We start from the raw sequence: 25,468 nt of genomic DNA, 5'->3' as shown, positions 1-25,468 counted from the left end.
TTTATGGCCTGCTGCCATTATAGGTTTTCCCTTCTAGTGAAGAATGGTATAGTAGATCTCAAATCAATGAAGGCTACACTCAGAAAGACCTCAAGACTTCTGGAATATGCTGTTCAGTTTCATTTTTGTTTCTACTGTCTGTCCCTCCCTTCTCACATTTATCTCTAGACTTCTTCTCCTTGTCCAGATCTATTCCGCACCCAACAAGTCTTCTATTCATTGACGTTTTTGAAACTTTGCACTTTTAGATAGGGGTTAAGTGATTGACTCTATGTACGCAAATTTGCAGAGGGACAATCGGGCTGTCGTCTGTTATTTCTCACCTCTATATATTATTTATTGATTTTAAAAACCTTTTTGCTGTTAACAAGCATGTTATCTCTGGAGACACAAATCCAGAGTTTGAGAACTGCAAAACTAAGCATCTCTGATGGTATCTTCTAGACTGAGCACTGAATCCCATTGGGTAGATAGAAAGATTAACCTAAATCTATACACAAGCACCTGGAACCCCATAAGATTGGATCCCTAATCCATGAACTATTGGAACTCATTTAAAAACTTTCCTTAAACATTACATGAATATATTGTCTGATACTATAGAATTAGAATTTATAATCCCTGTTCCATGATAAGATATCTTTGAGCTGTAATGTACCTTGATTAAAACCTATCTTTAGATAGGTTTCTTTCCTCAAAAGGCATTTTATCAAAAAATCTGATTTAAATAAAAAAATCCAATTAAAAATCATTGATTTTTATCCACCCTGATGATATCTAGACCTGTGGAGGCGGAGGGGTGAAAAGACAACTGTCTTTGAAACAGGAGCATGTCACTTAATCAGGCTGGACTTGAAACCCTGAGCACTGTTACGTACGCCTGCTAGAAAAAAAACCTGTCCAGTCAGATTTAGAAGACTTTTAGAAGAGAATGGCCCTGTTTCAGATTTAAATTTGTTGGTCTTTAGGCCTCTGAAGGAAAAAATGTAAGTTCATAAAGGAACCCAATCAAGCTGCAAACTTCTAGGAGTAGTTTTAAAAGTTTCCTATGCATCAAAACTTAAAGATTGATTTAGTAAGGAAGATAATGTTGAGCTAGACTATCTAGTTAGGATTTGTTCTTAAAATTACTGATATTTCTGTTGCTCCCTGAGGCATAAATTGCTTTATGGTTATATATCAGAATTGTCCTGGGTTTTTCATTTGTGTATTTCTCACCACACTGATTTCTTCCTCAGAAGGATCCTCAGAAGGATCAGCATTCTAAATCTGTTAGAATTTTTGACAACGGTCCTTGCAGAGTTGTCTTACCCATGCATCTTTATAAGACAGTCCACTAGTAGAACAAAAGTAGTCCTGTAAAGTATATTCTAGACATGAATCTTCATTATGGGGCATGTTTTTTCTAATGCCTTACAGTTGGAGAAGAGGAAACAACTTGAGAAATCTTTCAGCTTTTAAAAACATATGAGGCTCATTCTTTATTTAGTAGAGCAGTATGTTTATCAAATCAAAATATTGATCAAATGTTATTAAAGCTACTCGTAGGGGCTGTTGACTATAAAAATCACAGCCAGTTCAGTTAAGCAGCAACTCTCTATGACCAGACTAATTTTATTCAGCCAGAGTCCAAGTACTAGTCCTTATAAAAATGCATAAAACAAATACACAGATGAGTGTTAACTGAAGAAGCAAAATATGTAATGCACTGAAGAAATTGATCTGTGTGCTGTGGGATCAGGAGGAGGAGGAGGATTACTTTGTGTGTGTCGAGCTAGGAAGTAGTAGTAAAAGGATTTGTATGAGATGGAGAGGATTACTGTGTGTCTGGTGGAGAAACAGGACCATGAGGACTACTCTGTGGAAGATTTGGGCTGGGTTTATGGTGGTAGAGTGCAATGTTGGTATTGGCAGCAGGATAGCAATAGGGCTAATCTGTATGATCTGCAGGAGGGTTACTTTGTGCAGTGTGAGAGAATGAAAGAGGAGGCTTGAAGTAGCTGTGTGGTGGGGGAGAGGGATCTAACTAGAGGATAAATAGATGCACTAAAATTAAGCTAAAAATAGGTGGTGTGGGAAGGGCCTGGGGGCTGACCTAGTAAACTGAAAGCACAAAGCTGTCTTCTAGGCTCATATTGTTTTCTGCTGGAAACAAGCAAATTGGAGATTGCTGAAGTAACTGTAAAATGGAGTATCTTTCAGCCTGTTCCTCCTGCCTTCCTATATCTGAATTTTGTTTTGGTCTAGTTCACATCAGTAAAAGCCACCTCTGCGGTGTTGAGGCTGTTTGGACAATAGATTTGTAGATAGTCTCTGCAGAGAAGCAAAGGACTGACTGGACCATGATGACTGAACTTCCCTTTCACTCTTAAAGGTGGTTTGTCCAGGTTCAAGGTTGAAGCACTTTGGTAAGGTTTTGAGGGAAGCTGTCTAGATCTCAGCACATCTTTCTGTCATCTTCAACAAGTGCTAAATTTGCACAAACAGCCCCTCCCTCCTATAAATTAACAAGATTCAGAGTTGATAACTCTTCTAGTACTTGTGCAGGAACAGCTTTCCTGGGTAGCTGATATCTAGAACAGGTAGACATGCTGCTCATGATGTGAATAATATTAAACTAATGAACATAGATTGGCTAAACAGATACTATTATAGCGCATAGCTTAGCGCACACAATGCTAATGCAGTTATAGCATACAGGTGATGCAAATGCCCAAGTTTATTTGCCACTTCTGCATCTTTACAGTTTCACAGGAGTATTGGACCTTCAAGGAGTAGCTTAATGATTCTGCCAACGCTGAAATGTGAAACCATGTTAGCATATTTCTGTAAATATTCTTTCCAGAACGCGGTCAAGATACAGACGACTTAAAACTAGGACAGTAAGAAAATTCAGGGTTGAGACTATATCTGTTCTCTAAAGATTTTCCTGTAATGCTATATACAAGAGTTCATAAGAAGTATTCTTTGCCTGTCCGTAGAGCCCAACGTGGGACTATTTTTTTTTAATCCCCCTCCTGTCCCGTCCCGCAATACTCAGTTTTACTCCCACCCACTCCCGCATTGTTTCTTACATTTTTATCCTGCTCCCCCTGCAAATCCTGCAAGAGAGATTTTCCCCATGCTACTAATCCCCCCACCCAAAACCGTCAGTTAATATAGTCTATATATACATAGACTTCAGACACAATTTTTACCACTAAAAGAATAAAAAAAAACTTGCTTAAACCATGTAAAAAATACTTTAACTCCTTCAACAGACCTCAAATTCTTCTTTCCTTTGCTTAAATTTGTTTTAAAACCTTTTAAAAAATGTTTTTCTGCAAATTACCACAGTCTGTCTGTTTTGTTGGATTTTTTTTAACCACTCTCACTATTATGGCAGCAGGTCCTGCAAGATCCCAGTCCCACTGCAGGCTCTACCTGCACCTTTATGCAGGGGGATTCAATCAGTGGTGGTTCTTGCATATGTAAGTACTGCAGTGACATCCAATGTGTTGCACTAGTAAGAAGTGAGTTAGTGTACACTCAACTCTGAATTTCCAGTATATCTGAATAGTACTTTGAGCCACGTCTAATTATTTCTAAATTTAGTACAGTAGCATATCAAAGAAAAGGTAAAAATATTTAGTGTCCCTTAGCCAATGCTTCTAGCAAACAAGAACAAAAAATTAAATCTCTGTACAAACACAGGATATCATTTTGTTTTCCTGATACAGGTTGCTATGAACCAGCATATTCTTAGCAATCCTGCTTCACTGGCCAGAAGCTAAATAAACAAGCAGGGTTTTTTCTTCTAGAAATGTAGATCTGTGTTAATCAAATGTAAGGCAAAAATTGATGTTATGCTGTCTGGAACTAGCATTGTCTGAGTTTACCTAGTTAATTGCTTGCATCCGAAGAAGTGGGTATTCACCCACCCACGAAAGCTCATGCTGCAAAACTTCTGTTAGTCTATAAGGTGCCACAGGATTCTTTGCTGCTTCTACAGAACCAGACTAACACGGCTACCCCTCTGATTCTAGTTAATTGATTCAGTCTGAGAGTCCTGTTTCTGAATGTGTTGCTCCACCATACCTACTGTTCATAATTTTAGTTCACTAAATAGTCGGACAATACAACAGTGGGAGACCTGATACTAACTAATGAATTTAGTTAGTATCAGCTCAGGACTAAACAAAGACTGTGAATGGCTTGCCAATTACAGAACCAGTTTCTCCTCCCTTCGTTTTCATACCTCAGCTGCTGGAACAGGGCCTCATCCTCCCTGATTGATCTAACCTCGTTATCTCTAGCTCGCTTCTTGCTTGCTTATATATACACCTGCCCCTGGAAATTTCCACTGCTTGCATCCGAAGAAGTGGGTATTCACCCACGAAAGCTCATGCTGCAAAACGTCTGTTAGTCTATAAGGTGCCACAGGATTCTTTGCTGCTTCTAATGAATTTAAAAATCAAGTAGGGAATAGGGTGTTGCAAGATTGGACAGGTAAAATTAAGATTTTGTTGAATCTTCCATTCAGATTTCTTTTTCTCTAAGCATAAAATACCATCTAAATTGACATTCACACTCCAATGGAAACCCAAGGGTAACTACTCAATAGGCAAGAGTAAAATTAATAATCAGATATTTCAAAGATGCTCTCACTTGTGCTCCTGTCCTCCAGACTAACAGAATGTAACTTGGATGTACTTTAATATAGGCCATAAAGTACTCCAGGGGGAATTCTGTGCCACTGTGTGCACACAGGATTCATGCCCCCCCCCCCCCAAATTTCGTTGTTTCCCCACAGAAAAATGACTTTCTAACAGGGAAGTAAAGGGAAGCTGCAAGAGCAGTGTCACACCACTGCCTGGCAGCGCAGGTACATCGTTTCAGGCACCCGAAGCAGCCAGCGGAGAGTTAAATCACCACAGGGCTGGGGACACCCCAGCCAGTGCTCCTACCCTGAGCCTGGATCAGCTGCTAGTCCTGGCCGAACTGGAGGCAGGAAAGGAGTAGCTGGGGCTGTGTCAGACCCACCCCCGAAACCTCTTCCCAGCTGCAGGAAGCTCAGCATCCTCCTCTGCTTTCTGCCTCCATCACTCCTCAGCTGTGGGGGGAGGGACCACTGTCCAGGGAGCTGCTCCCCCATCCACCCAACCCCTGTGCATCTGGATCTCCCAGACCCAGACACCCCTGCGAAGCCTCACCTTGTACATCCAGAACCCTCTTAGCCCTCCATACCTAAACCCCACTGCACTGAACCTCAACCCCTGCACCCAGACCACCCCCCACTGAGCTCTCTTCACTCAAACCCTCACCCTGATGCCCCACTCTCCACCCCCTGCACCACTGTGAGCCCCCACGTCACTGACTCCCAACTAGCTGCACCCAGATACCCACCCTACCAAGCCCCATTTCCCCAGCACCCAGACCCTTCCCCTTAGCCCCACCTTCACCTGGAAGCCCCTGCAGAGTCCCATTGCCTCTGCACCTGGAACCCCCCCAGAAAGCCTCTGTGCATCCAGATCCCCCACACCTAGACCCCACACTGAGTTGCCTGCACCCAGATTGTCCCACACAGAATCCTCTCACTCCGCACCTGGATCCCCCCACACTGAGCCCCTCCACACATGGATCCTGCCTGATTAAACCTGCCTGCCCCACACCTGGTGTGTCTGGCACAGAGGGGCTGGGCCCCAAGGTGTTTCTGGGGCAGGGGCAGGCCCAGGCCTTGTGCTGTGTCAGGGTCAGGCGCAGCCTTACCACTGAATCCGTGTCCCAGGGGTGGGGGAGCTGCAGGGTGATCTCCCACCTTCGTACAACCAGTGGCCTGTGCTCCACTGCCATGCTGGAGCCTCTGTATTTATTTATTGACAAATAACTTGCAGAATTTTAAAATATTGTGTGCAGAATTTTTAAATTTTTTGCGCAGAATGCCCTCAGGAGTAATAGTCTGTCAAAGTATGTCTGAATCCCTTACCAGTGTTTATAGGGATTTTTTTCCCCTGAGAACTAAATTACAACCATACGATATTCTGACTAATAGCATGAGTCTCAGGTAGGTGGGTGGTGCTAGCTTGGCGTCAGCTAGATTGGATGTAAAATTCTAATGTGTTGTATATGTTTTTTTGGGGTATTTAAGAGAAGAGTTAAAATGTTTGATAAAACGTTTGCTAACATAATTGGGGGGGAAAAAAATCTTTAGATCCTCCAAATACTGAAATCAATTGAGGCAGGTTGTCCCTGTTTGTAACATTTCCCCCTACCATTCTGCCACATATAAAAATGACTTATTTTAATATTTTTAGACGTGAACCATTGGCTCTTATCAACCGGAAAAAGAAAAATGAAGAGACTGGGGAAGAAGAGCTTGCTTCCCGCCTAGATCACTGCAAAGCAAAAGCTACCAGGCACATATTCCTTATCCGCCATTCTCAGTACAACGTGGATGGTCGGATTGATAAAGACAGAATTCTGACCCAACTGGGTATGTGCAACTAGGACCCTTCTCAATTGTGCAGCTTCATAGAAAAAGAGATTCTTTGTCTGTCACTAATCTCATATGTTAAAGCAACCAGTTCTGCTCTGGATCCCATTGCCAACTTCCTACTTAGGATTTTGGATCCTTTGAACATATATAGGCCAAAATAAGCTTGTCTTCCCCCCTATGATCCTATAAATAAAATGCATGTTTATGCATATACTAAACATGCCTCCACCTGTGCAGTAATCAGGTTTCCAAAACTTCATACTGGATTCCTTTGAGACTTTGAGCTAAACTTTCACAGCAGATTTTTTAAAATTTCCCTTGGCTGAAATTTTGAGCTAAATTCAAGACTCAGGATGACTATTCTGGATCATAAAGTCTTGGGAAAGGGTTTCTATATGGGATTTTCTTATGAAGGCCACACCTTTTGACTATGGTGATGAAAATAACTAAATGGCATTTCATGTAGCTGGTAACTAGATTTTTTTCTCTGGCTTTCCTGAGTGTGTCTTTTCAGTTGGAGTGCTTGTAGTTAGAGAATCATTATATATGCTCCTTGCTTCACCCTTATCTCTAATGAATCTGCTGGGAATTACATTAATAAACCCCCATTTGTTGAGATGAGACTAATACTCTATTTGTATACTGATACCTAAATTAATCTGTACTCCGCTGATGCATATGTCTGGATATCAGAAGTTGTAAGTAGCACTGACTAGAATTCTGTAGCTGTTTAATTAAAAAAGGAGTGGTAAACATCCTTGGTGGTTTTTATACCCTTTTTTCTTGAAAGGACAATAATTTTCTGTTTGAGATGCTGTTTGAGGTGCTGAAAACATGGTGCCAGATGTTAAGGTGGATGCTTTGAGTTTTAATTTGCATGCTCAAAAGCAAATTTGATTAAAAGTGTGAATATATTAAATACACAACTGATGAGACAATAACAGTAGTTAGAGTCCTGGCTTATATTCTTGACTCTGCAATTGTCTGGCCATATGTCTCTTTCAACCATCTACCCTTCTATCCATCTATGCTTAATTAAGATTTTAAATACCTTGGGATACTAGGTAAAAACTTATCTTCATCTTACAACTAACATCTTATCTGAGGAAGCTCAATTAGTGGCTAATGCATGTTTCCTTCCAAGCTAACATATCTGCAGCCTTTGTTTCAAGCAGGACTACCAGACGTGCACACACTCCTCCTCCTTCTGCACTCCTAGAATGTAGGGGCGGTAGAAAGTGACTGGCAAATTGAACACCTAGCTACAGTAACAGCTATTTGCATGGGCCCAGTGAGGAAGTGGTTCACCTTGTGGGATTTAAGAAGCAAGGACCATGACTAATGGGTGAGGTCCTCTCTTCAGTGCTTCCCATTGAAGTGGAGAATCAGAAACTAAAAGAACTGGATCTGGCCTGACCAACAGAAATCCCTTCCAGCCTGTGAAACATGAATTGGAACTTGGCAGCTAGCGAGCCTGGTCTTTTGGTGGTGACGCTGCTAAAAGCATTGTCTGCTGGAAGGAAGGATGCATTACTTACTCTTGGGGCTGACATAGAAGGATGATGAGCTAATATTTGTTAAATATAAAGAGCAAAATATCAGCAATTTATTATATAGCTAATCTCACTGTTAAGGTCGTGAGCAGGCAGAGCTGACTGGGCGCAGGCTGGCAAGTTTGGGGTTGAAATTTGATACAATTATCCACTCCTCTATGACCAGAGCAACAGAAACAACCGACATCATCAGCAAGCATCTTCCAGGTAAGTGGGGTTTGATAGCATAATGCTGTCCTATGATTCCTTCTTTTGCACCTTTTGACATGAAGTGTTCAGTTGAAGTGTAGCCATTTCCTAGACCAATGCACACTTTGTAAATTAACTTTTTAAATTTAAAAATGAAATAAAGTCATAAAGATGAAGTAGAAATGAAGCTGCAATTTAAAGATTTGAGCTGACCCCTCTGAGTAGACGATACATGAATGTTTACTGTGTAGGAGACGTTGGCAGTTTGCTCTTTGTACTTTCAGAATGCTTAGGAGGAAAAGCTGGAATAGTTAGCTTGTAACCAAGAATGCTTCCTGCCACAGACCTGCGCCTAGGAGCGCAACTCTGCTGAAAGGGAGAGAATGCTAACTATAATTTCTACAAGAGCATGGTGGAATGAATACAGGACAGTGTTGTGACTGGGTTAGCTACTCTTTTATGGAAAGTGTGTTCTGGATGCCACTGTGTGCAGAGGTGGCATACTGAAAGGGTGATGAATAAAGATAGCAGCTGTTCTGAGGTGTGGTTTCACTTCTGCCTGTAGACGGTGGTGAGGATACTTGGTCCTAACCTTTGGGTTAGGTTGGTGGCAAGAGAGCCCAGATTAATTCTAATGCCTCGCATTGAAATGTGTGAACAAAAAAACCCCACGGTGATCACAAACAAAACCTGACACACCGTATTGGTTTTACAAGTATCTGTGTAAGATCAAGTCCATCTTGGAACACTGACTGATAGGCCTGGCTCATTCAAAAGAGGGAGAAGGGAAGAGGAATGGACTTTAAACTAATCTTATAGCGATCCTTGAATGCAGGTCTAATAAAATGAAAAGCACGCTCTAAGCAAAACAAAGACTTCCCTTCAGACTAAGGGAGGTACACTTTTTAACTGTATGCATTAAGATGGGTGGTTTTCCACACGTAGGCTAATCTTTGTTGACCTGAACCTTAATTGTCTGAGGGCTGCAAGAATTCATGTCTCAGTTGGTAGACAAATTATCCAAGATTATACTAAAATAATATTTTTCTAAACTGCCATATATACAAGGTTTCAGATTCACAACATCATAAAGGCAGCTCTTCAAAATGCATTAGTGTGCAAGCCTATATGGAGGTGTTCCTGGATCAGATTCATTGGCTTCATTGGTGTCAACAAGGATGAACTTGGCTCCATAGGTAACTGAGCATGTTAGGTTTGGAGAGCCTCACTTGCAGTCCCTGATGGGAAGACATGAAGACCGTAATGTTTGGACTTAATTTTTTGGCTGTAACCTGAAGGTTTCTTTGAATATACAGAATATGAATAAATGCGCAGCTTGCAATAAATGTAAAAGGGCTTTCTTACTGACTGAAATTATGTGGGCCTGTTTGTGAACTGGCCTAAAAAGTGGCTTTTACTTCACTTTCTGAATGTGTACTTCATTTCCAGGGGTCAAAAAAATTAGTACTGACCTGCTAAGGGAGGGAGCACCTATAGAACCAGTCCCTCCAGTATCTCACTGGAAACCAGAAGCTGTGGTAAGTTTATATTTTTAATATATAAATAATCTGCATATTCCACACTTTCTTTAATTAACTGTACATTTTATTGTTTGTTTGCAGGCTGTATATCCTAGGCCTCGGATCACTCCATACCTTTTACCCATCCTATGTTTTAAAATATTTGCTCATAACTTTAAATTCCCCTTAGTAATCTGGCAGTGTTCTGTTCACCAGTTGGCCAAGTTTGAGGATTTTTTCCCTAAAGAAGTTAGAACTGTCTAAGGCTATGGCTACACTAGAGAGCTTACAGCCGGAAAGGTCTCTATTATAGCTGCTCTACTTCAGCCTGTGAGTGACAGTAGCTATGCCTGTGGGAGAAGCTCTACTGCTGACATAGTGCTGTCCACACCAGTGCGTATGTTGGCATAAATTATGCCGGTCAGGAGGGTGGCTAATTCATACCCAAGAGCAACATAATTTATGTCAACTTAAGCTGTAGTGTAGCCATAGCCTAAAGCAGCACCCCAGTTTGAAGGTGCAGGTAGCTTCTTGGGCTGGTTTGATCTGTTTCAGTGTCTAATTACAAACTGTCTTGTCATCAGCAGTATTATGAAGATGGGGCTCGTATTGAGGCTGCTTTCCGAAATTATATTCATAGGGCTGATGCAAAGCAGGAAGAGGACAGCTATGAGATTTTTGTTTGCCATGCCAACGTGATCCGCTACATAGTTTGCAGGTAATTTTAAGGGACCAATCTGCATGTTAAATGTCAACCCTTTTTAAATTGGGTTAGTGCATTGCACTGTCTCTAGTCCATTACAGCTAGGAAATCGGTTAACAGATTTGAAGTGACTGGAGGGGATGAGTGCCTGGTTCTCTGAGCAGCTGTGCTTACAACATATGATCAGAAGATTAATCTACAGATATGAAAAAGGGATTTTAAAATAATTTTCAACATCCACACTGAATTAATTCTGAAGTAAAAATGAGAGACTAGTACAGATTACTGAGAATTGGGACTTGTTTTCTAGGTTTTATATTAATCAGATCATTAACACTGATTTTTGGCACAACTCAAGTGTGGACTGCTGTCAAGAGAAACTTGGACAAATACAGAATGTTTGTAGAGTAATAGAAAGTTTAACTTTATGCAGGCTATTAAAGGTGGGAATGGACTGCTAGACAAGAGCCTCTACATCAAGTGCATGATATAGTTTGTCATTTCCTCCCTGAGCATCAGCTGCTTGTTAAATCACGATACCAAAGTTGAAAACTTCTCTACTGGCTCCTTGGTCTTGAATCTAGGGCAGATGTCATCTTGTTTTATTAGGTTACTCAAAGTGCTCCTGGCAACAGGTTTTTTTAAGCTTTCCATGTCCAATCTACATTAATCGTACCCATCTGTTGCACTCTTATAAAAGCCTGCTGGAGTGGCCACTGATTAACAAAGCCATATATGCTTTCCTGTTAACTTTGAATTTATAGCTGTGACTGCACAGTATCCATGCTTCAAAGATAGCAATAGGCAGAGATTCTGCATGTGAGCTGCTTGGTGTACAGCAGTGGTTCTCAAACTTTCGTATTGTTGACCCCTTTCACCCAGCAAGCCTCTGAGTGAGACCTCCCTTAAAATACTTTATCTAATGTTTAGCACTACTAAAATGCTGGAGGCTGACAGCTCATGGCCCCCAGTTTGTGAAGCTGTACACCAGTGGTTCTCTCGTAGGTAGATAGATAGAAGCAATGATAGACAAGAGTGCTGTCAGATGCATGCTAATCTTCACATATGCTTGTAGATTAAAACCATACACTAATTGTTTTTGGTTTTTTTAATAGAGCATTACAGTTCCCTCCGGAAGGCTGGCTTCGGATGTCCCTTAATAATGGCAGTATAACCCACTTGGTGATCCGTCCTAGTGGCAGAGTGGCACTTAGAACACTTGGAGACACAGGATTCATGCCTCCAGATAAAATCACACGCACCTGAGGCTGTGCAGGTGATGGCCACCTGGGAGTTGCTTCTGGTCTCTCTGCACTAGTACATCCAACTACTGTACCACTAAATTTCTATTTAATGCTGTTTTAAAATTGTACTTTAGTCCCCTCTATCTGCTTTTCAGTCCAAAAAAGATGAATTTGCATTTCTTCAGAGTTCTATGGACTTTACTTAATCACTTCATACAATGAAGAGTGACACCGCCCTGCTCTGAGATGTGGAGTATGAAAAGACTGATGAAAGGATATTTGTGCTCAACCACTTGAGAGCACCACTTGCTTGTAAAGTGAAAATTACTCTTCTTTGTTGAGCTCTTGGTGACCTGATTCCTGTGCTATAGAGGGGTATGATACTAGTGCTTTCCCCGGTTGAAGTTATGTACATGTGTGTGTTTAGCAGGCATACTGAAATGAGAGAAGTATACAGCTCTGGTGTTAAGTTTAATGCTCCCTGCTTTGGAAGTTCATTCCCTATTCTGAAAAAGTATCTCTCATACATCTTGCTCCAGAAGGAAAGTAAATGGTAAGACAGACTTTCTCCATAAGCCAGTTTTATAATACTTCCTTGGCCTTATGCTGGAATGGGGCTTGTGGCAGTGACAGACTGGTCAGTTAATAGAGGGCTCTGCAGTAGATCGTGCTTGTCTTATGCAGGTAAGCTTTGAGAACAAACAAGCAGTCTGCCTCCATTGAGTTTCACAGTGCCCTGGACTAAGCTTGTCAAACTCACTGTTTGATGCTGTCAATTCCTATATACCTTTTGACACTCCAACCATGAGTGCTAAGTTTGGGCAAAATTCTGGTGCTATACTGATCTTTATAGCAAACTAGTATGATGGTAGTTAGAGGTGAAAGAGCAAATAAGAGTGCGGGAAGTTACTTGTAGTCAGGTGAGAACAAGGATCATGCTAATAACTGGACAACACAAGCTTTTCTTGAAGAAAATGTTAGCTACTCACCTCTGCCTTGTCAGAGCTAATATGAAATTTTAATCATGAGAAACAGTGCCTAGCAACCTGTGCAGTTGAAACCATGAACTTTTTCCAAGCTGTTTAAGCCATCTGTCTCTCTCGCAGTTGGAGCAGTTTAATGTGAAACAGGTTACTAAAGAACATAAAACTTTTCAGATACAAAGGGGTGTGGCAGATGGACTTCAGCAATCACTGCAAGAAATTGGAATAATTTTGTCTGTCAACTTTTTAAAATATTTGAATAAAAATTGAAGTGGTCTCTGTGTGTACCTTTTGAGTGTAGCAATCATCAGATGTGGAACAAACATTGCAAGCATGACATTTCTACATTTAACCCCCCCAATATAATTGGTTCATGATCTCACATAAACACTAAACTCATAAAAATACCATTACTAAAAGCACCTCAATGCCTGAAACAGCATATGCTTGAATTCCACAGCTATATGGGCATCTTAAAAATCCCCCACCCTATATAATCAGTAGGTCTAATGCTGAATATTTTGTGTACTTTATTACATCCACAGTATTGAAAGAACCATAAATATGTGCAGGGTGGAAGGCAAGAGCACATACAACACATTTTTGCACATGTACAGAAATCAGCATTTGTATTGGCACTAAGGTTTAAAACCCAAATAACTAAATCTATATAAAAACAAAATTAAGCTGGCAATAGCCCTATTTAGAAAGTACAGATTTTGTATTATTAAAATACCCGTCTCTGAGCTGAGCAACATGGAGCATAAATTTCTCTCTCTCCAACCCTGGGTATTTCTTTTAAATGGCAACAATCAAGACACAAAAAACAAACATCTTTCAGGTTGTGAAATGTTTTCCAAACCTTTAGTTTCATGTCCCAAATTGAGGCACCCATTAAATTTCATCATAGAAATGAAACCCTGGTATCTCAAAGAAAACTACTTTGTTTGTATGCTGCATTCAGCTTTACAACATGGATACATATTCCCATCCTACTATTGCCCTAGGACACCTTAACTACCTGTTTACTTTGAATGGAAAGAATAGCACTTAAACCTCAGCATTTTAAAATCATACTTGCAAAGGGTCTTTTATATTATTTGTCATCATCAGAGGTCTCTCAAGATCGTGAATGAACAACTTGCTATAGTTTTAAATAAATGAAGTTCATGTATTATAAATTTACTTAGAACACAAACACATGGACTAAAATGCAAATTCAGTAAGGCATTTGTCACTAAAAAATGCTCTCTCCCAAACCCCTGTCCCCCTCCACAACCCCAAACAAAAGTTAAAGTGGTAGTTTTTGTGCCAGAAATTTGCATTTGAATACAAATAAAAGCATATAACAAGTATAAAAGAAATGGACAAACTAGTAATAAAGCATCCGTTTCTCAATTGCCTGATTGTTTTTCTTAAGCTATTTCTAAACAGGAATGTAGAGCCTATTTCAGCAATGTAAGTGGGAATTTCCATCATCTAGCCGGCCCATAGCTGCCTCAGACAGGCACAGATGTTGGAAGTACTGGAAAAAATATATGCAGTAATCAGTGTTAAGGTTTGTATTTTAACACCAGTACAAGTAAGGTGACATATTTTCAGCTTTTACATACACACACACCCCACCTGTGTGTGTGTGTATAATATTTAAGCAATGAGCTGGATAGGCTGGATAATTACTACACAGTCCAGAAAGTTTAGGGAAATTATTTTTTTTAATAATTTAGAAGTTAAAGCAACTGAAATGTGTGATACAGACTCCTACCGCAACAAAGATTAATAGCGACTGGAAAAATTACTAATAAAGTAGGGTTTTTTTTTTTTTTGGAGGCGAGTCCCACAATAAAGCAACTTAGGTGGATTATATTTGAATGATGCTCAGTTAGAGGGTAGTGGCTCATTTCTAACATTCAGCTCATGGGAATCAATAAATTTCCATTTCAACCACCTATAAACACAATTCCAAAACATACATCTGTAACTGCAATTTCATCAAAACAATAAGCTCTAGAACAAACCTTTAGAATACTTTTCCATTCAGCGTCTTGGAGGGAAAACTACATTTTAAAGTCCCATGTAAGTGGATGCCACTTTTAAAACCACAAACAAAAATGCTAATTTAAAAATGTTACAAAAGGCACTATTAAGCATTAAGTCAGTTTTGAAGTTTGTACCAAACAATGAATGTATTCAGAAGTATACGTCAGAAACAGTCATTTTACTCTAGTGTGCAATAGCTACCAAAACAGCCATATCGTGTCTAGTTTAATCCAGCCTCTGTGATGTAATGAAGGTCCCACAGTTGGCTACTATTAAGGTTCCTTTAGCTACATATGCATGTTTCAAAAGCTCTTTGAGGTTCTATTTTTTCTTGCAAGGGAGGGTAGTGTCATCAACCAGAATAATTTATCCTTTCTACCCCCCATGCCTGTGGTACCTTTGATCAGATGTCTATCATAAAGATTATTTCTAATTCTGTGATAGAAACTATAATAGGGAATTACACTACTGAAAGCCTTTTCTTAAGCAAAAACGCACCTATCAAAATCTACACTCTGCGTGTTCTGTTTCAAGTTTAGAAACATTTCCATATAGCACTATCGCAAGGGTTCATCCTTGAAGAATACTGAGAAATTAAATTATTTTTAATTGTAGCTAACAAAAAGGTAGTTACTATATCTAGACTACAGACAAGAATTTGTATTTCAATAAAAACAATGTCTCAGTCCTTATTCATCCCTTTTAACACTTAGGAAATAAAAAACCACTTCATGGGTTTCTGTTTAGCTCCATAATATCACATTAAACTGGACCATTAACACACATCACTGGTAAACTTACTTAAATTATTGCTGATGTGCTTTTGTGTAACTACTAGTGAAGTCTGCAAATGGCAAAAGCTTTAGGGGGGAAAAAGCTGAGCTTTTATCTTCAAACTAACCCAACCATAGATCACTAATTTCTATAGTGCCCTTTTCTTAAAACTCTGATGTGTTTTTATTATCCTCAGAATGAGAAGTGACCCATCAAAGTCTCTGGCTGCTCTTCATTTTAGACATTTCTTAGTGTTTAGACTGAACGGTTGGCAGTGGGGAGTCAAATTCTTACTCAAACAGGGAAGAGGTAACCACCCACGTTAAACTTTCAGTTCTTTAATTTGATTTTTTTTCTGTTGTAAATGAAATATGAATGCATTGGAGTTCTGTTTATTGATAAAGTTAACCAGGTGAAAAAAAATGCATCTCTGGGTTCCTTCTGACTATCACATTTGGCCTACAGTAACCACCACCATTTCTAGCAGGAATCACTAAGTGAAAGGTTCAGATCACTGCTCTACTGTTAACAAGAATAAGGGTTATTTACTGTATAACTACTGGATAAGAGAACTTCACTAACTTCTTGCAATTCACCAGTCATCTATCTGGTACATGAAGTAAAGACATTTATTTTTTTAAAATGTGTATTTGTCCTCAAATGAGGATAAATAAATAGCCAAAGACACTTCCTCATGTCACTTTAGCAATGCTACAATTTTTTCCCTCCCCTCTTAAAATAAAAATATAATTAAAGTCCAAGGAAGATGAGTTATGTTCTAATGGGAAGGAGGTTTTGACAAGTGATGCAGTTTTAACAATAGTATATTGTTGGCATACGCTGGAGTGTACCGCCCAGGACTCCCAAGATCTGGAAAAAATGAAGCAACATTGCCATATTTCCCTGGGCTGCCCAGCACCGGACTATTTCTTCTCGGGCTAGAGTACGTTGAACCATTTGGTGGGCCTGCTGCAAGAGACTGGGACTTGAACCTTCCTTTCAGTGCTGGACTTGGCCAACTACAGGAAAATAAAAAGAATCACCATATGTATAATATTTCAGAAAATCTTAATGGGGTGAGAAATAGGCTCTCACTAGCACCTGTGAGCTTGATGGAGATGCATCAGAAAACACAACAGATCGAGAGAGACAGGAGGGAAAGAAAAATGAGGGAGCAGCATATTAGGTCACACATGGATATGTCGCTGAAACTAGCAAATGTCTTTTGCTCCAAAATGGCTAATTATAAAAAATGCATTATTTGTGCACATTTGGCCAACTGCAATTCAACACCCACATATAATAGGAAAGGACCTGCTTATTATCTTGTTTCTATCGCTGATAATGTGATAAGATTTAGAACTCATAAGCACAGATGGCCAGCCTACCACAAAACATCAAAGAAATAGCAGGTTATCTTTGTTTTGAAAAGCTTAAAATAACTCTTCAGCACACCACCACTTACAAGACTATGGACAAGGTATTTGGTTAAAGAAGAGATTTGTTAAAGGTGGCTCTGTACCAGTGATTTTGTAGGTTTGGCCATAGGAGAGACTTTTTTTTTTTTTTCCAAATGCAATGTGTCCAGATGCAACAGAAATAATAAATACATTTTCTATGGACTAAATGTTTACTTGTTTAAAAATCATAAAATTCCCTCTTCAATATTATTTAAATTTTTGAATAATCTAGGGTTACTCGCTTTGGTTTTACCAATTACTATTCTATCAGACATAACAATAATCTCATATGACAGTATATTTTTCTAACAAAGCAGAAACAGATTTTGAAGATAACACTGTCAGCCTTAAAAAGGGTAATGAAGGAGTTAAACATATTGTAAAGCTTTTAAAGACTCCAAATCAATAATATATGTTTAGATTCAGTTGCATGCATAGATATTTATTTCAAAATGTTTGAATATCCGTTTTTTCTTACCTATCCAGAACTGTACTTCCAGGTTCTGTTTTTGCTGCCAAAATCTGACACCGAGAATACTTAAGCGGGGCATTATTCTGTACTGGCACTAGCAACACTTGAAATGGAAATAGAGCAAACTTTGCTCTAGCCAAGTAAATGAAAAGACACTAATTTCCATATATTTTATTACTTACATTAAGCACCAACTTTGTGCTGGCAATGTACTAGAGAGACGATAGTTGTCTTATAAGATGCTTTAAAATGTAAATGTATTGTAGTAAATCTAAACATATTATTGATTTAGGATTTTAAAACAACTTCTCACCGCTCCTTTAAAACTGAGTGTGTAGAGTAAGAATAAAAGCTACATAATACATCAGCTTCTTCGAAGAAAGGATTCACAGAAGTTAAAAAGCTGATTGCTCAACCCAGACACCTGAAAGTTTACTAAAAAGCAGGAAGGACTTCAGCTTGACTAAAGTGTGACATATGTAAATAGTTTACTTTTACAATTGCCTTTTGCTGCAAGAGGGTGGCGGTGTTTGAAAAGTGTCAACTGTTCACAGGCAGTATGGCAACCCAGAAGGAGAGAACAAAAACCTGTTTCCACACTACTTTAATCACAGAAAGATCTCCCACATACATAATTTAAACACACATCTGCAGGTATCAAAACCTGCATCTACTATGGCAGGGTTACAAAATGTCTGAAGACATCTAGATTGTATAATCTAAAATTAAAAATTCATTTGATACAGCATCTTGCATAATCTAGTATTTCAAAGCAATTCTATCGTATTATATTGCACCACTGATTATGAGTTAGAATCAGGTACAGTAACTCTGCTTAAAGTTGTCCCAGTTAATGTTGTTTCGTTGTTATGTTGCTGATCAATTACAGAACATGCTTGTTTAAAGTTGTGCAATCCTCCCTGATAACCTTGTTTGGCAGCTGCCTGCTTTGTCCACTGCTTGCAGAAAGAGCAGCCCATTAAAGCTAGCTGGTGATGGTTTGGAACCAGGGTGGACCGGCAGCGCCCCTATCAGCTACCCGCTCTCCTAAGTTCCCTGTGCAGCAGCCGCCCAGCAGGCTAGCAATTGCCAGCAGTTCAGCTGTCCCTCTCCCCACTACCATGTGCTGCTCCTGCCCTCTGCCTTGGACCTGCTCATCCGGGAGCCTCCTGCTTGCTGTGCCGGGGGGGAAGAAAAGAAGGGCTAATGTCAGGGTGCTCCCCTCCCCCCTGCTCCTGCCCCCCGCTTACTCCAACTCCACAGAGCAGGGGGCGGACATGACAGTGTTCAGGACAGAGGGAGACTCCTGGCAGCAGCTGCTATCTCAACTTGCTGGTCTACTTAAAAAGGCAATGTACTTAGAGTGTGGTCAGCCCAATTAAAGGGGCAGTGCACATCTCTCTCTCTCACATACACACAGGGTGTATGTCTCTGTCTGCCATGCTGTCTCCCCTGCCTCCATTTTTGCTGCCTTGTAGAGCGTGAGGCTACATTAACAACATGTTAACCCTTGAGGGCTCAGACGAGTACTAGTTCATCATTTCGCAGTAAGGCATTCCCTGGGAAATATCCCACGCTCTGACTCCATCACCTCAACCAAGCTTCACAATCATCATTTCTGTGTACAGTATTAAATTGTGTGTTTAAACTTATACTCTGTGTGTGTGTGTATTATATATAAAAATAAAATATAGTATCTTTGGTGAAAAAAAATTTCCCTGGAACCTAACCCTTCCAATTTACATTAATTCTTATGGGGAAATTGGATTTGCTTAACATCGTTTCGCTTAAAGTTGTGTTTTTCAGGAACATAACTACAACGTTAAGTGACGAGTTACTGTACTGTACTGTATAGGCAAATGTGGCAGCCATTACGTGTTGAGTAATAACAGAGCATTCAGCATCGTGAGACTGGCTAGTTCAGCAGAATTAATTCTGACACTCTGCATGTTTTACATGGATAGCTTTCTGAGATATGATGAAACAATTTGGCTTTGATACCTAATCTTTAGCACCAGTAAGCAGAGCTATACCAGCAATGGGTATAAGCCCAAGTCTTAATTTAAAATACATTAGATGCTATAGAATTGAATACTTTTAATTTAGACTTTTGTATAGGATTGAGCTTAAAATTCTAGCTGCTAAAGATGTCCTGCCACAGACACACTAAAAAACTGTTGCTCTTCAACTCACTCTGTTGAATTTACATAAATACCTTTGCCTGTCAGAAGAAGAGTAGGACTGTACAGCATTCTTCCATTTGTAAGTAATGGGGTATTTCTGTGGGTCAATTTCTACTCCTTCTACAGCTGCTAAGACATCACTATCCAGCTTTGATGGTTGTTCCCTAGAATATAAATGGAACTAGATGAAAACAGAGCTGTTAAACTTTTTAGACAAGATAATGTCCCCACACCCCAGTGTAGATATTTTGAAATGTTTCTAGTAGGTAAATGCGTGCCAACTGGATTAGTTGCTCTTCACATTCAAATGGATTGTTTTCAAGCATGCTTTGATATAAGAAATAATGCCCATCCATAGGGACATTCAATAATATGCTTCACTGGAAGACAATATTAGTAGTCAGATCAGAGGCAAGCTTGGAAAGTGTCCTTAAATTCAGTTTCATATATGTTGAGAATGTGAAAGCTATTTAGCACTTAATCTAATTGAAAGTAGGGCTATAAATGGAACCATTTGAAAAAGGAACCATTTGAACTATTAAAACTGTATTGGTTAAATGAGTAATCGATAAGTTCACAACATAGGTTCAGGGACTAGGGGTGCTGCAGCACCCCCATGTTTTACTTGTGGCTCCACTGCCACCTCATGTCCAGGGCTCCACTGCTGGCAGCCAGGGCCCCAGGTGCAGGGCCAGCAGCCAGGGCCCCGGGCCGGCAGCGGGGACCCCACATAAAACGTGGGGAGCCGCACTCTTAGTTCAGTGCCTATGATGTCAGTTCCACAGCAATGGTCCTGAAACAATGCAGAACCTAATTCCACATACACTATGAAATGGTACTGCTGCAACATTTTCAATGTGCACATCAGGCATTTAAACTTTAACCGAATACATTACCAGTAAGACTGATTGGTTAACCGGTTAAAGTTTTACATCCCTAATTGAAAGGTTCATCAAGCCTGCCTGATGAACAGGAGCTAGCTCACAGGCTGAAGAGTCTGTTTGAAACCTTAGTATTGGAAGAAAACTACAGAGCTCTTTTCTTCATACCCAAATTGTTTTACATACAATCTTCAGAGAGCGTGAAAGGACTGCATCTTTACTGTAGGAACTACAAAGCATTTTAAGGAGGTATTTTTTCAAGTGATTATAACTGGTGTTTGAAACTTTTTTGAAGAATTTCTTACAGCAAGGTTAAGAGCATATGGAACTAGTTTTGCATGTATGGACCAAAGGACAAAAAAGTAATTCATACCCAAAGAGGAATAACTTCTTTGTATTTTCATTTGTTGGTGGAGTCTTCAAAAGAAATCTCGGAGAAGAGGGCTCTTGACACAAATAAGCAGCACACTCAGATTGCACTGCAAGACTGCCAAGCTGCTGTCTCTCTTTGTCCCAAATACCAGGGTCCAATGACAGTCTTTCAGCTTCTGAGGGTATTTTGTTTTCTGTCCTTAATTGTGTATCTCCAGGCTTTTCAGTAGTAGCTGGCTCACTTGCCACAGAAAGTGCTGAGCAGGTTTTACCCAGCTGGTCCTTAGATATTCTGACCTGGTTCATTCCTTCAGCCAAAACTTGCTCATTCTCAGTTTTTGCAGTGATTTTGTTTGATTTCGCCACCAAACATTCCCCTGCCACTGCTTGGCCTTGGAAAGACAGTCTTTCAAATTCCGCCATTAAATTGGAGACTGGGGATATAAGGCACTCCTCTCCACCACGTGAATGTTTTCTGTCACTAGTTATCCTCTCATTAGTTACAGGGCTGCAAAATCCATTTTTGCTGGATGAAACCTCCTTCTCGTAATGCATGGAGAGGTCCGATGTTTCTATAATGTTTACTTTGTGCTCCATCGACAGGATGTCACACTCCGAATCACCAATAGCATCTATACTCGATTCCTTAGACACAACAGGTGGGCTGTTATTCCGTGCTGCATTCTGTCTGTTTTTAATTTCTTCCAAGCTCATGTCATCATCATCTTCATCTAAAAATGCTCCAACAGAAATTGAATTGCAGCATTTTTTACTTTTGCCTACAAACAATTTTAATAAAAAGATATAAATAAGAGGCTTGACAACTGAAGTCCTATCTGATAAACTAGGAACAGCTCTATGGTCGTAGGTAATTCCATTATTGCATGTATGTATCCATTTATGGAGACCCTTTTATAATCAGATGTATGTAATGGTATTAGTTAAGCTATGTAATCTTATCAAAAAATATACACATCTTGTTTGCAATTATTCTTTTTTATCCTATTCATCTGAGAGAGCTGTTTCCTGTGCATCTCACTTAAAGTGCCTGATTCACAGAAACTGACCAAGTTTCAAGATAAAATCAGAAGGCAGAATACGATGGCAAAAAGATATAGATGGCAAGCTAACTATTAAGTTTGCCATGTCCTCCTACATACCAAAGTTTCCACTGAAGTTACATTGGCACAAAGACAAACCCACAAAAGAAGCTGAATTAAGTTCTCTTGTGAATAGGTACCTAAATATATACAGTCCTCTTTCAACAACAGGCAATGATATACACTTTACAGAATATATTTATTTCTGCAACATGGCCCTAGGTGAGCACACAAAATACTGCTGATCCTATTTCTACTGCAATATTGCAATTACAGATTACTGAAAGGTACACAGGAGTTTGGTAGAGTACACCTACATTTTACTGTTGGAGACAAAAAAAAAAAGTGTCCACTTTTTCTATGTTAAGGACATTAAGAGTGTGTGTGAGAAAGAAATTTAACATTGGATAAACCCTTTACTTTACTGCAACTGACTTGGTCGATGATTAAGCTAGGAATTTTATCAAAGTATCTGCTTCAGCATCAAGTCTGTTGATTTGAGAATGCAGAACTGTAGATGTTAAAGGGGAAAAAATGGCAAAAGCAGCTCTCTTTCTTTCCAGGTCCACCTCTCTAAGTACACTGGAGGACCAGATGCCATATTCATGCTCCTCTGCAGACTTAGCATAGGATCACTTCACATATGAATTTGTTTGGATAGAAATAATTAAACCCACCAACAGCCAACCAGGAGAAATTCTGTAGGGCTGGGTTGTGCGTGCATCCACTCAAACTAATGAAAAGAGACACTGGGAACAATTGGTGCAGAGAGACTTGTATAACCTTGATAACAGGAAAAATACTTCCCTAACGGGGAACCGCTTTGAAAAGAGGTCTGTGCCTATAGCTGGTCAAAAAATCTGTGTCAAAACAGATATCCATCAGAAAACGCCATTTCGACAAAACCAAAATTTACTGTGAAATCCTATCAATTTCAAAGAAAATTCCTGAAAGAACAAATTTTCTGGAAAAAAATAAACATTTGATTTTATTTTGTTTCAGAATTTTTTTCACTTTTATATTATATTTATATTGTTTACATTACTTCATGATAGGTCAAAGTCATAGCATAATGTGTTTTAATAAAACTGACAAAATGTCAGTTACACTGCAACAAACAAGAGACACTGATCTAGAAAATAAGAAAAAATGTTACTTCATATACACCTCTACACCGATATAACACGAATTTGGATATAACGTGCTAAAGCAGTGCTCAGGCGGGGGGGGGGGGGGGAAGAGGAGGCTTACACGCACCAGTGGATCAAAGCAAGTTCGATATAAACACAGTTTCACCTATAACGAGGTAAGATTTTTTGGCTCCCGAGGACAGCGTTATATCAGGGTAGAGGTGTAGATTGAAACAGCTGCCTTTAATATTTAAAAATATAATATTTTGACTGTCATATGATACGATGTCATACCATGCATTAATGACATCATGAAAATGTAAAAAAGGAAAAAACCCCAAATTTTCCAAAACAAAATTTTTAGAATGATTCCCCCCCACCCGCAAATTTACATTTTGTGGGAAATTTAAAAAAAAAAATAGTTTTGTTCCAATTAGGGACAAAAACAAATCCTGAAAGATCAGCATTTCCTGTGAAACAGAAATTCTGAGTTACAACCTGCAGCCCATTCAATTGATGCAAAAAGTTTGGTTTTAGGCCTTTGTTAGTGTGTCTCCTCTGCCCACAACTGGATTGAATTATTTCTGCCTTAGAAAGCTGACTGTACTTCAAAGGAATTTCCAAACATTCCAAGTGAAATCCTGGCCCCACTGAAGTCAGTGAGAGTTTTGCCACTGACTTTAAAGAGGCCAGGATTTCAATCCAGAATCTGTAATCCGGTGAACAACAGCATGCAAGATGGATAGTGTTTAATGAGATATGATCTTGTAACCTCCCACACTTCTCTAAATGAATGTTTTTACATTGAAAGTAGAATAATATTTGAGTAATAGATTAATATCTGCAATCCAAAAAAAAAATATGTTTTAATTAAATGTGAACTCCAAGCCCTGCTCAAAGTTTTTTCTTAATGTAAATCATTTTGTTTATAACAATGCTTGCTCTTTTCTTACCAGAAGGATGTGGAGTTTTATATCTGTTGCAGGTTTCATTTTCTCCTGTTTCTTGCTGAGCCTTTTCGCTCATTTCCCGTTGACTCAGGTATTCTTCTAATTTTTGCAACCCCTCCTGGGAAGACAGATCAACAAAACAGCCCAGAAATTCCCAGTATTCAACCCACGGGAACCCCTGCTCATGAGCTAACTCCCTGCAATAAATAAGATAAAACGAATCATTTGTGAAGACATTATATATTAATATGACAATAAATGTAATGAACATGTTTTATCAGCTATTTCTAGGCCTCTGAAATTGTGAAACATATATAAGAATTCTGTAACAACCAAGTTCTGCACCAGCAATAATATGTATCCTTCTCCATAGCATACCAAGTGTTATCTATCGCTAATTTCTTTCCTTTATAGTAATCCTAAAGTTTTACTTATTAATTGTAAAAATGCCTCAGATTGTGATTTTTTAAGATGACTGTGTCTAGGCATCAGGTGGAGAAATGAATCAATTACTGGCATAGGTATTTCTTAGTTGAAGTCAATCAACGTAATCTTTTTTTTTTTTTCCCATTTTTCAGAAAAAGGGTAATTTTAAAGAAAAGATAGAACCCACTCCTTGTTTTAAACAAGCTTAGATGTCTTAAAGTTTTTACATTTGTGTGCTACCACAACACAGAAAATTTATCTTTTATGGTGAGGATCCATGCATACCCACATGAATCCTCACCATGTTCTGTGTGGCTGGAGAAAGGATATGGGTATACCTTAACATCTTTTTCTATTTCACCAAACTTTAACAATTTCCCAGCTTCTAGAAAATGTAGGCAGTGCTCAAATCTATTACCAATTAACTGACAATCTGATTTTCAAAAGGACAAAGTCCCAATTGCTAGCTTTCTCCCTAATCTGAAATATTCTGAGAAATTAGACAAAAGAGTGGGTGGGGTATGAGAAAAAAGTTCTGGACATAATGTGGGTAACAGTTAGCAAATGTATTTCTTCTCCCCTTCCAGAGTAGTTAAATAGGTGGCCTACAATGTGCAGAACTAGATGATCACAATGGTCCCTTCTGAACTTAAGGTCTATGGGTGTCACGTTTTGAGTTAAAGCATTTTTTATTTACATAAAAAGTACAATAAGGACCCAAACAAATATACATTGTAAAATGTTTGTAGAAGAATTTTTGCTTTATGCAGCTTGTCCTTATGTTAACCATTAATGTGCCTTTAGTGCTGGAGTTTTTTTAAATAATTTTCTGGCTTATTGCTAACACACATCTTTCATGCTGAGATTTTCTTAATACCTTCCAACTCTTTCAACTCCTCTTTCTGGATCGGATTTCCTGACATTGTGAAAGAAGCCTGCTCTCTCTCTAGGTGGAGTTTTCCAAAGCCTGCGAAATTCTTCTGCCTTCAAAACAAATTCAGAATGTAAACAAT

General features: G+C 39.2%; 2 protein-coding genes across 3 annotated transcripts in view; one reads left to right on the top strand and one right to left on the bottom strand.

Moving 5' to 3' along the window:
• ZDHHC8 (zinc finger DHHC-type palmitoyltransferase 8) overlaps positions 1 to 13,037 on the top strand; it is a 221,144-nt gene extending 208,107 nt beyond the window's left edge. Inside the window, exons 11-15 of the mRNA XM_039505784.1 lie at positions 6,294 to 6,472; positions 8,110 to 8,235; positions 9,667 to 9,755; positions 10,322 to 10,455; positions 11,556 to 13,037. Of these exons, the coding sequence (XP_039361718.1) occupies positions 6,294 to 6,472; positions 8,110 to 8,235; positions 9,667 to 9,755; positions 10,322 to 10,455; positions 11,556 to 11,706 (679 nt within the window). The 3' untranslated portion in view covers positions 11,707 to 13,037. The remainder of the gene's footprint in view (positions 1 to 6,293; positions 6,473 to 8,109; positions 8,236 to 9,666; positions 9,756 to 10,321; positions 10,456 to 11,555) is intronic.
• Positions 13,038 to 14,479: 1,442 nt separating this feature from the next.
• Positions 14,480 to 25,468, bottom strand: part of ANKLE2 (ankyrin repeat and LEM domain containing 2) — a 31,370-nt gene continuing 20,381 nt past the window's right edge. For both annotated transcript variants that reach the window (XM_039505776.1, XM_039505775.1), the window contains exons 9-13: positions 25,333 to 25,439; positions 24,033 to 24,226; positions 20,851 to 21,628; positions 19,629 to 19,760; positions 14,480 to 16,500 (exon numbers count right to left, since the gene is read on the bottom strand). In XM_039505776.1, the coding sequence (XP_039361710.1) occupies positions 16,260 to 16,500; positions 19,629 to 19,760; positions 20,851 to 21,628; positions 24,033 to 24,226; positions 25,333 to 25,439 (1,452 nt within the window). In that variant the 3' untranslated portion in view covers positions 14,480 to 16,259. The remainder of the gene's footprint in view (positions 16,501 to 19,628; positions 19,761 to 20,850; positions 21,629 to 24,032; positions 24,227 to 25,332; positions 25,440 to 25,468) is intronic.

This window comes from Mauremys reevesii, linkage group 18 (genome assembly GCF_016161935.1).
Source record: "Mauremys reevesii isolate NIE-2019 linkage group 18, ASM1616193v1, whole genome shotgun sequence".
Classification (NCBI taxonomy): Eukaryota; Metazoa; Chordata; order Testudines; family Geoemydidae; genus Mauremys; species Mauremys reevesii.
This window is presented reverse-complemented; position numbering and strand designations above follow the sequence as displayed.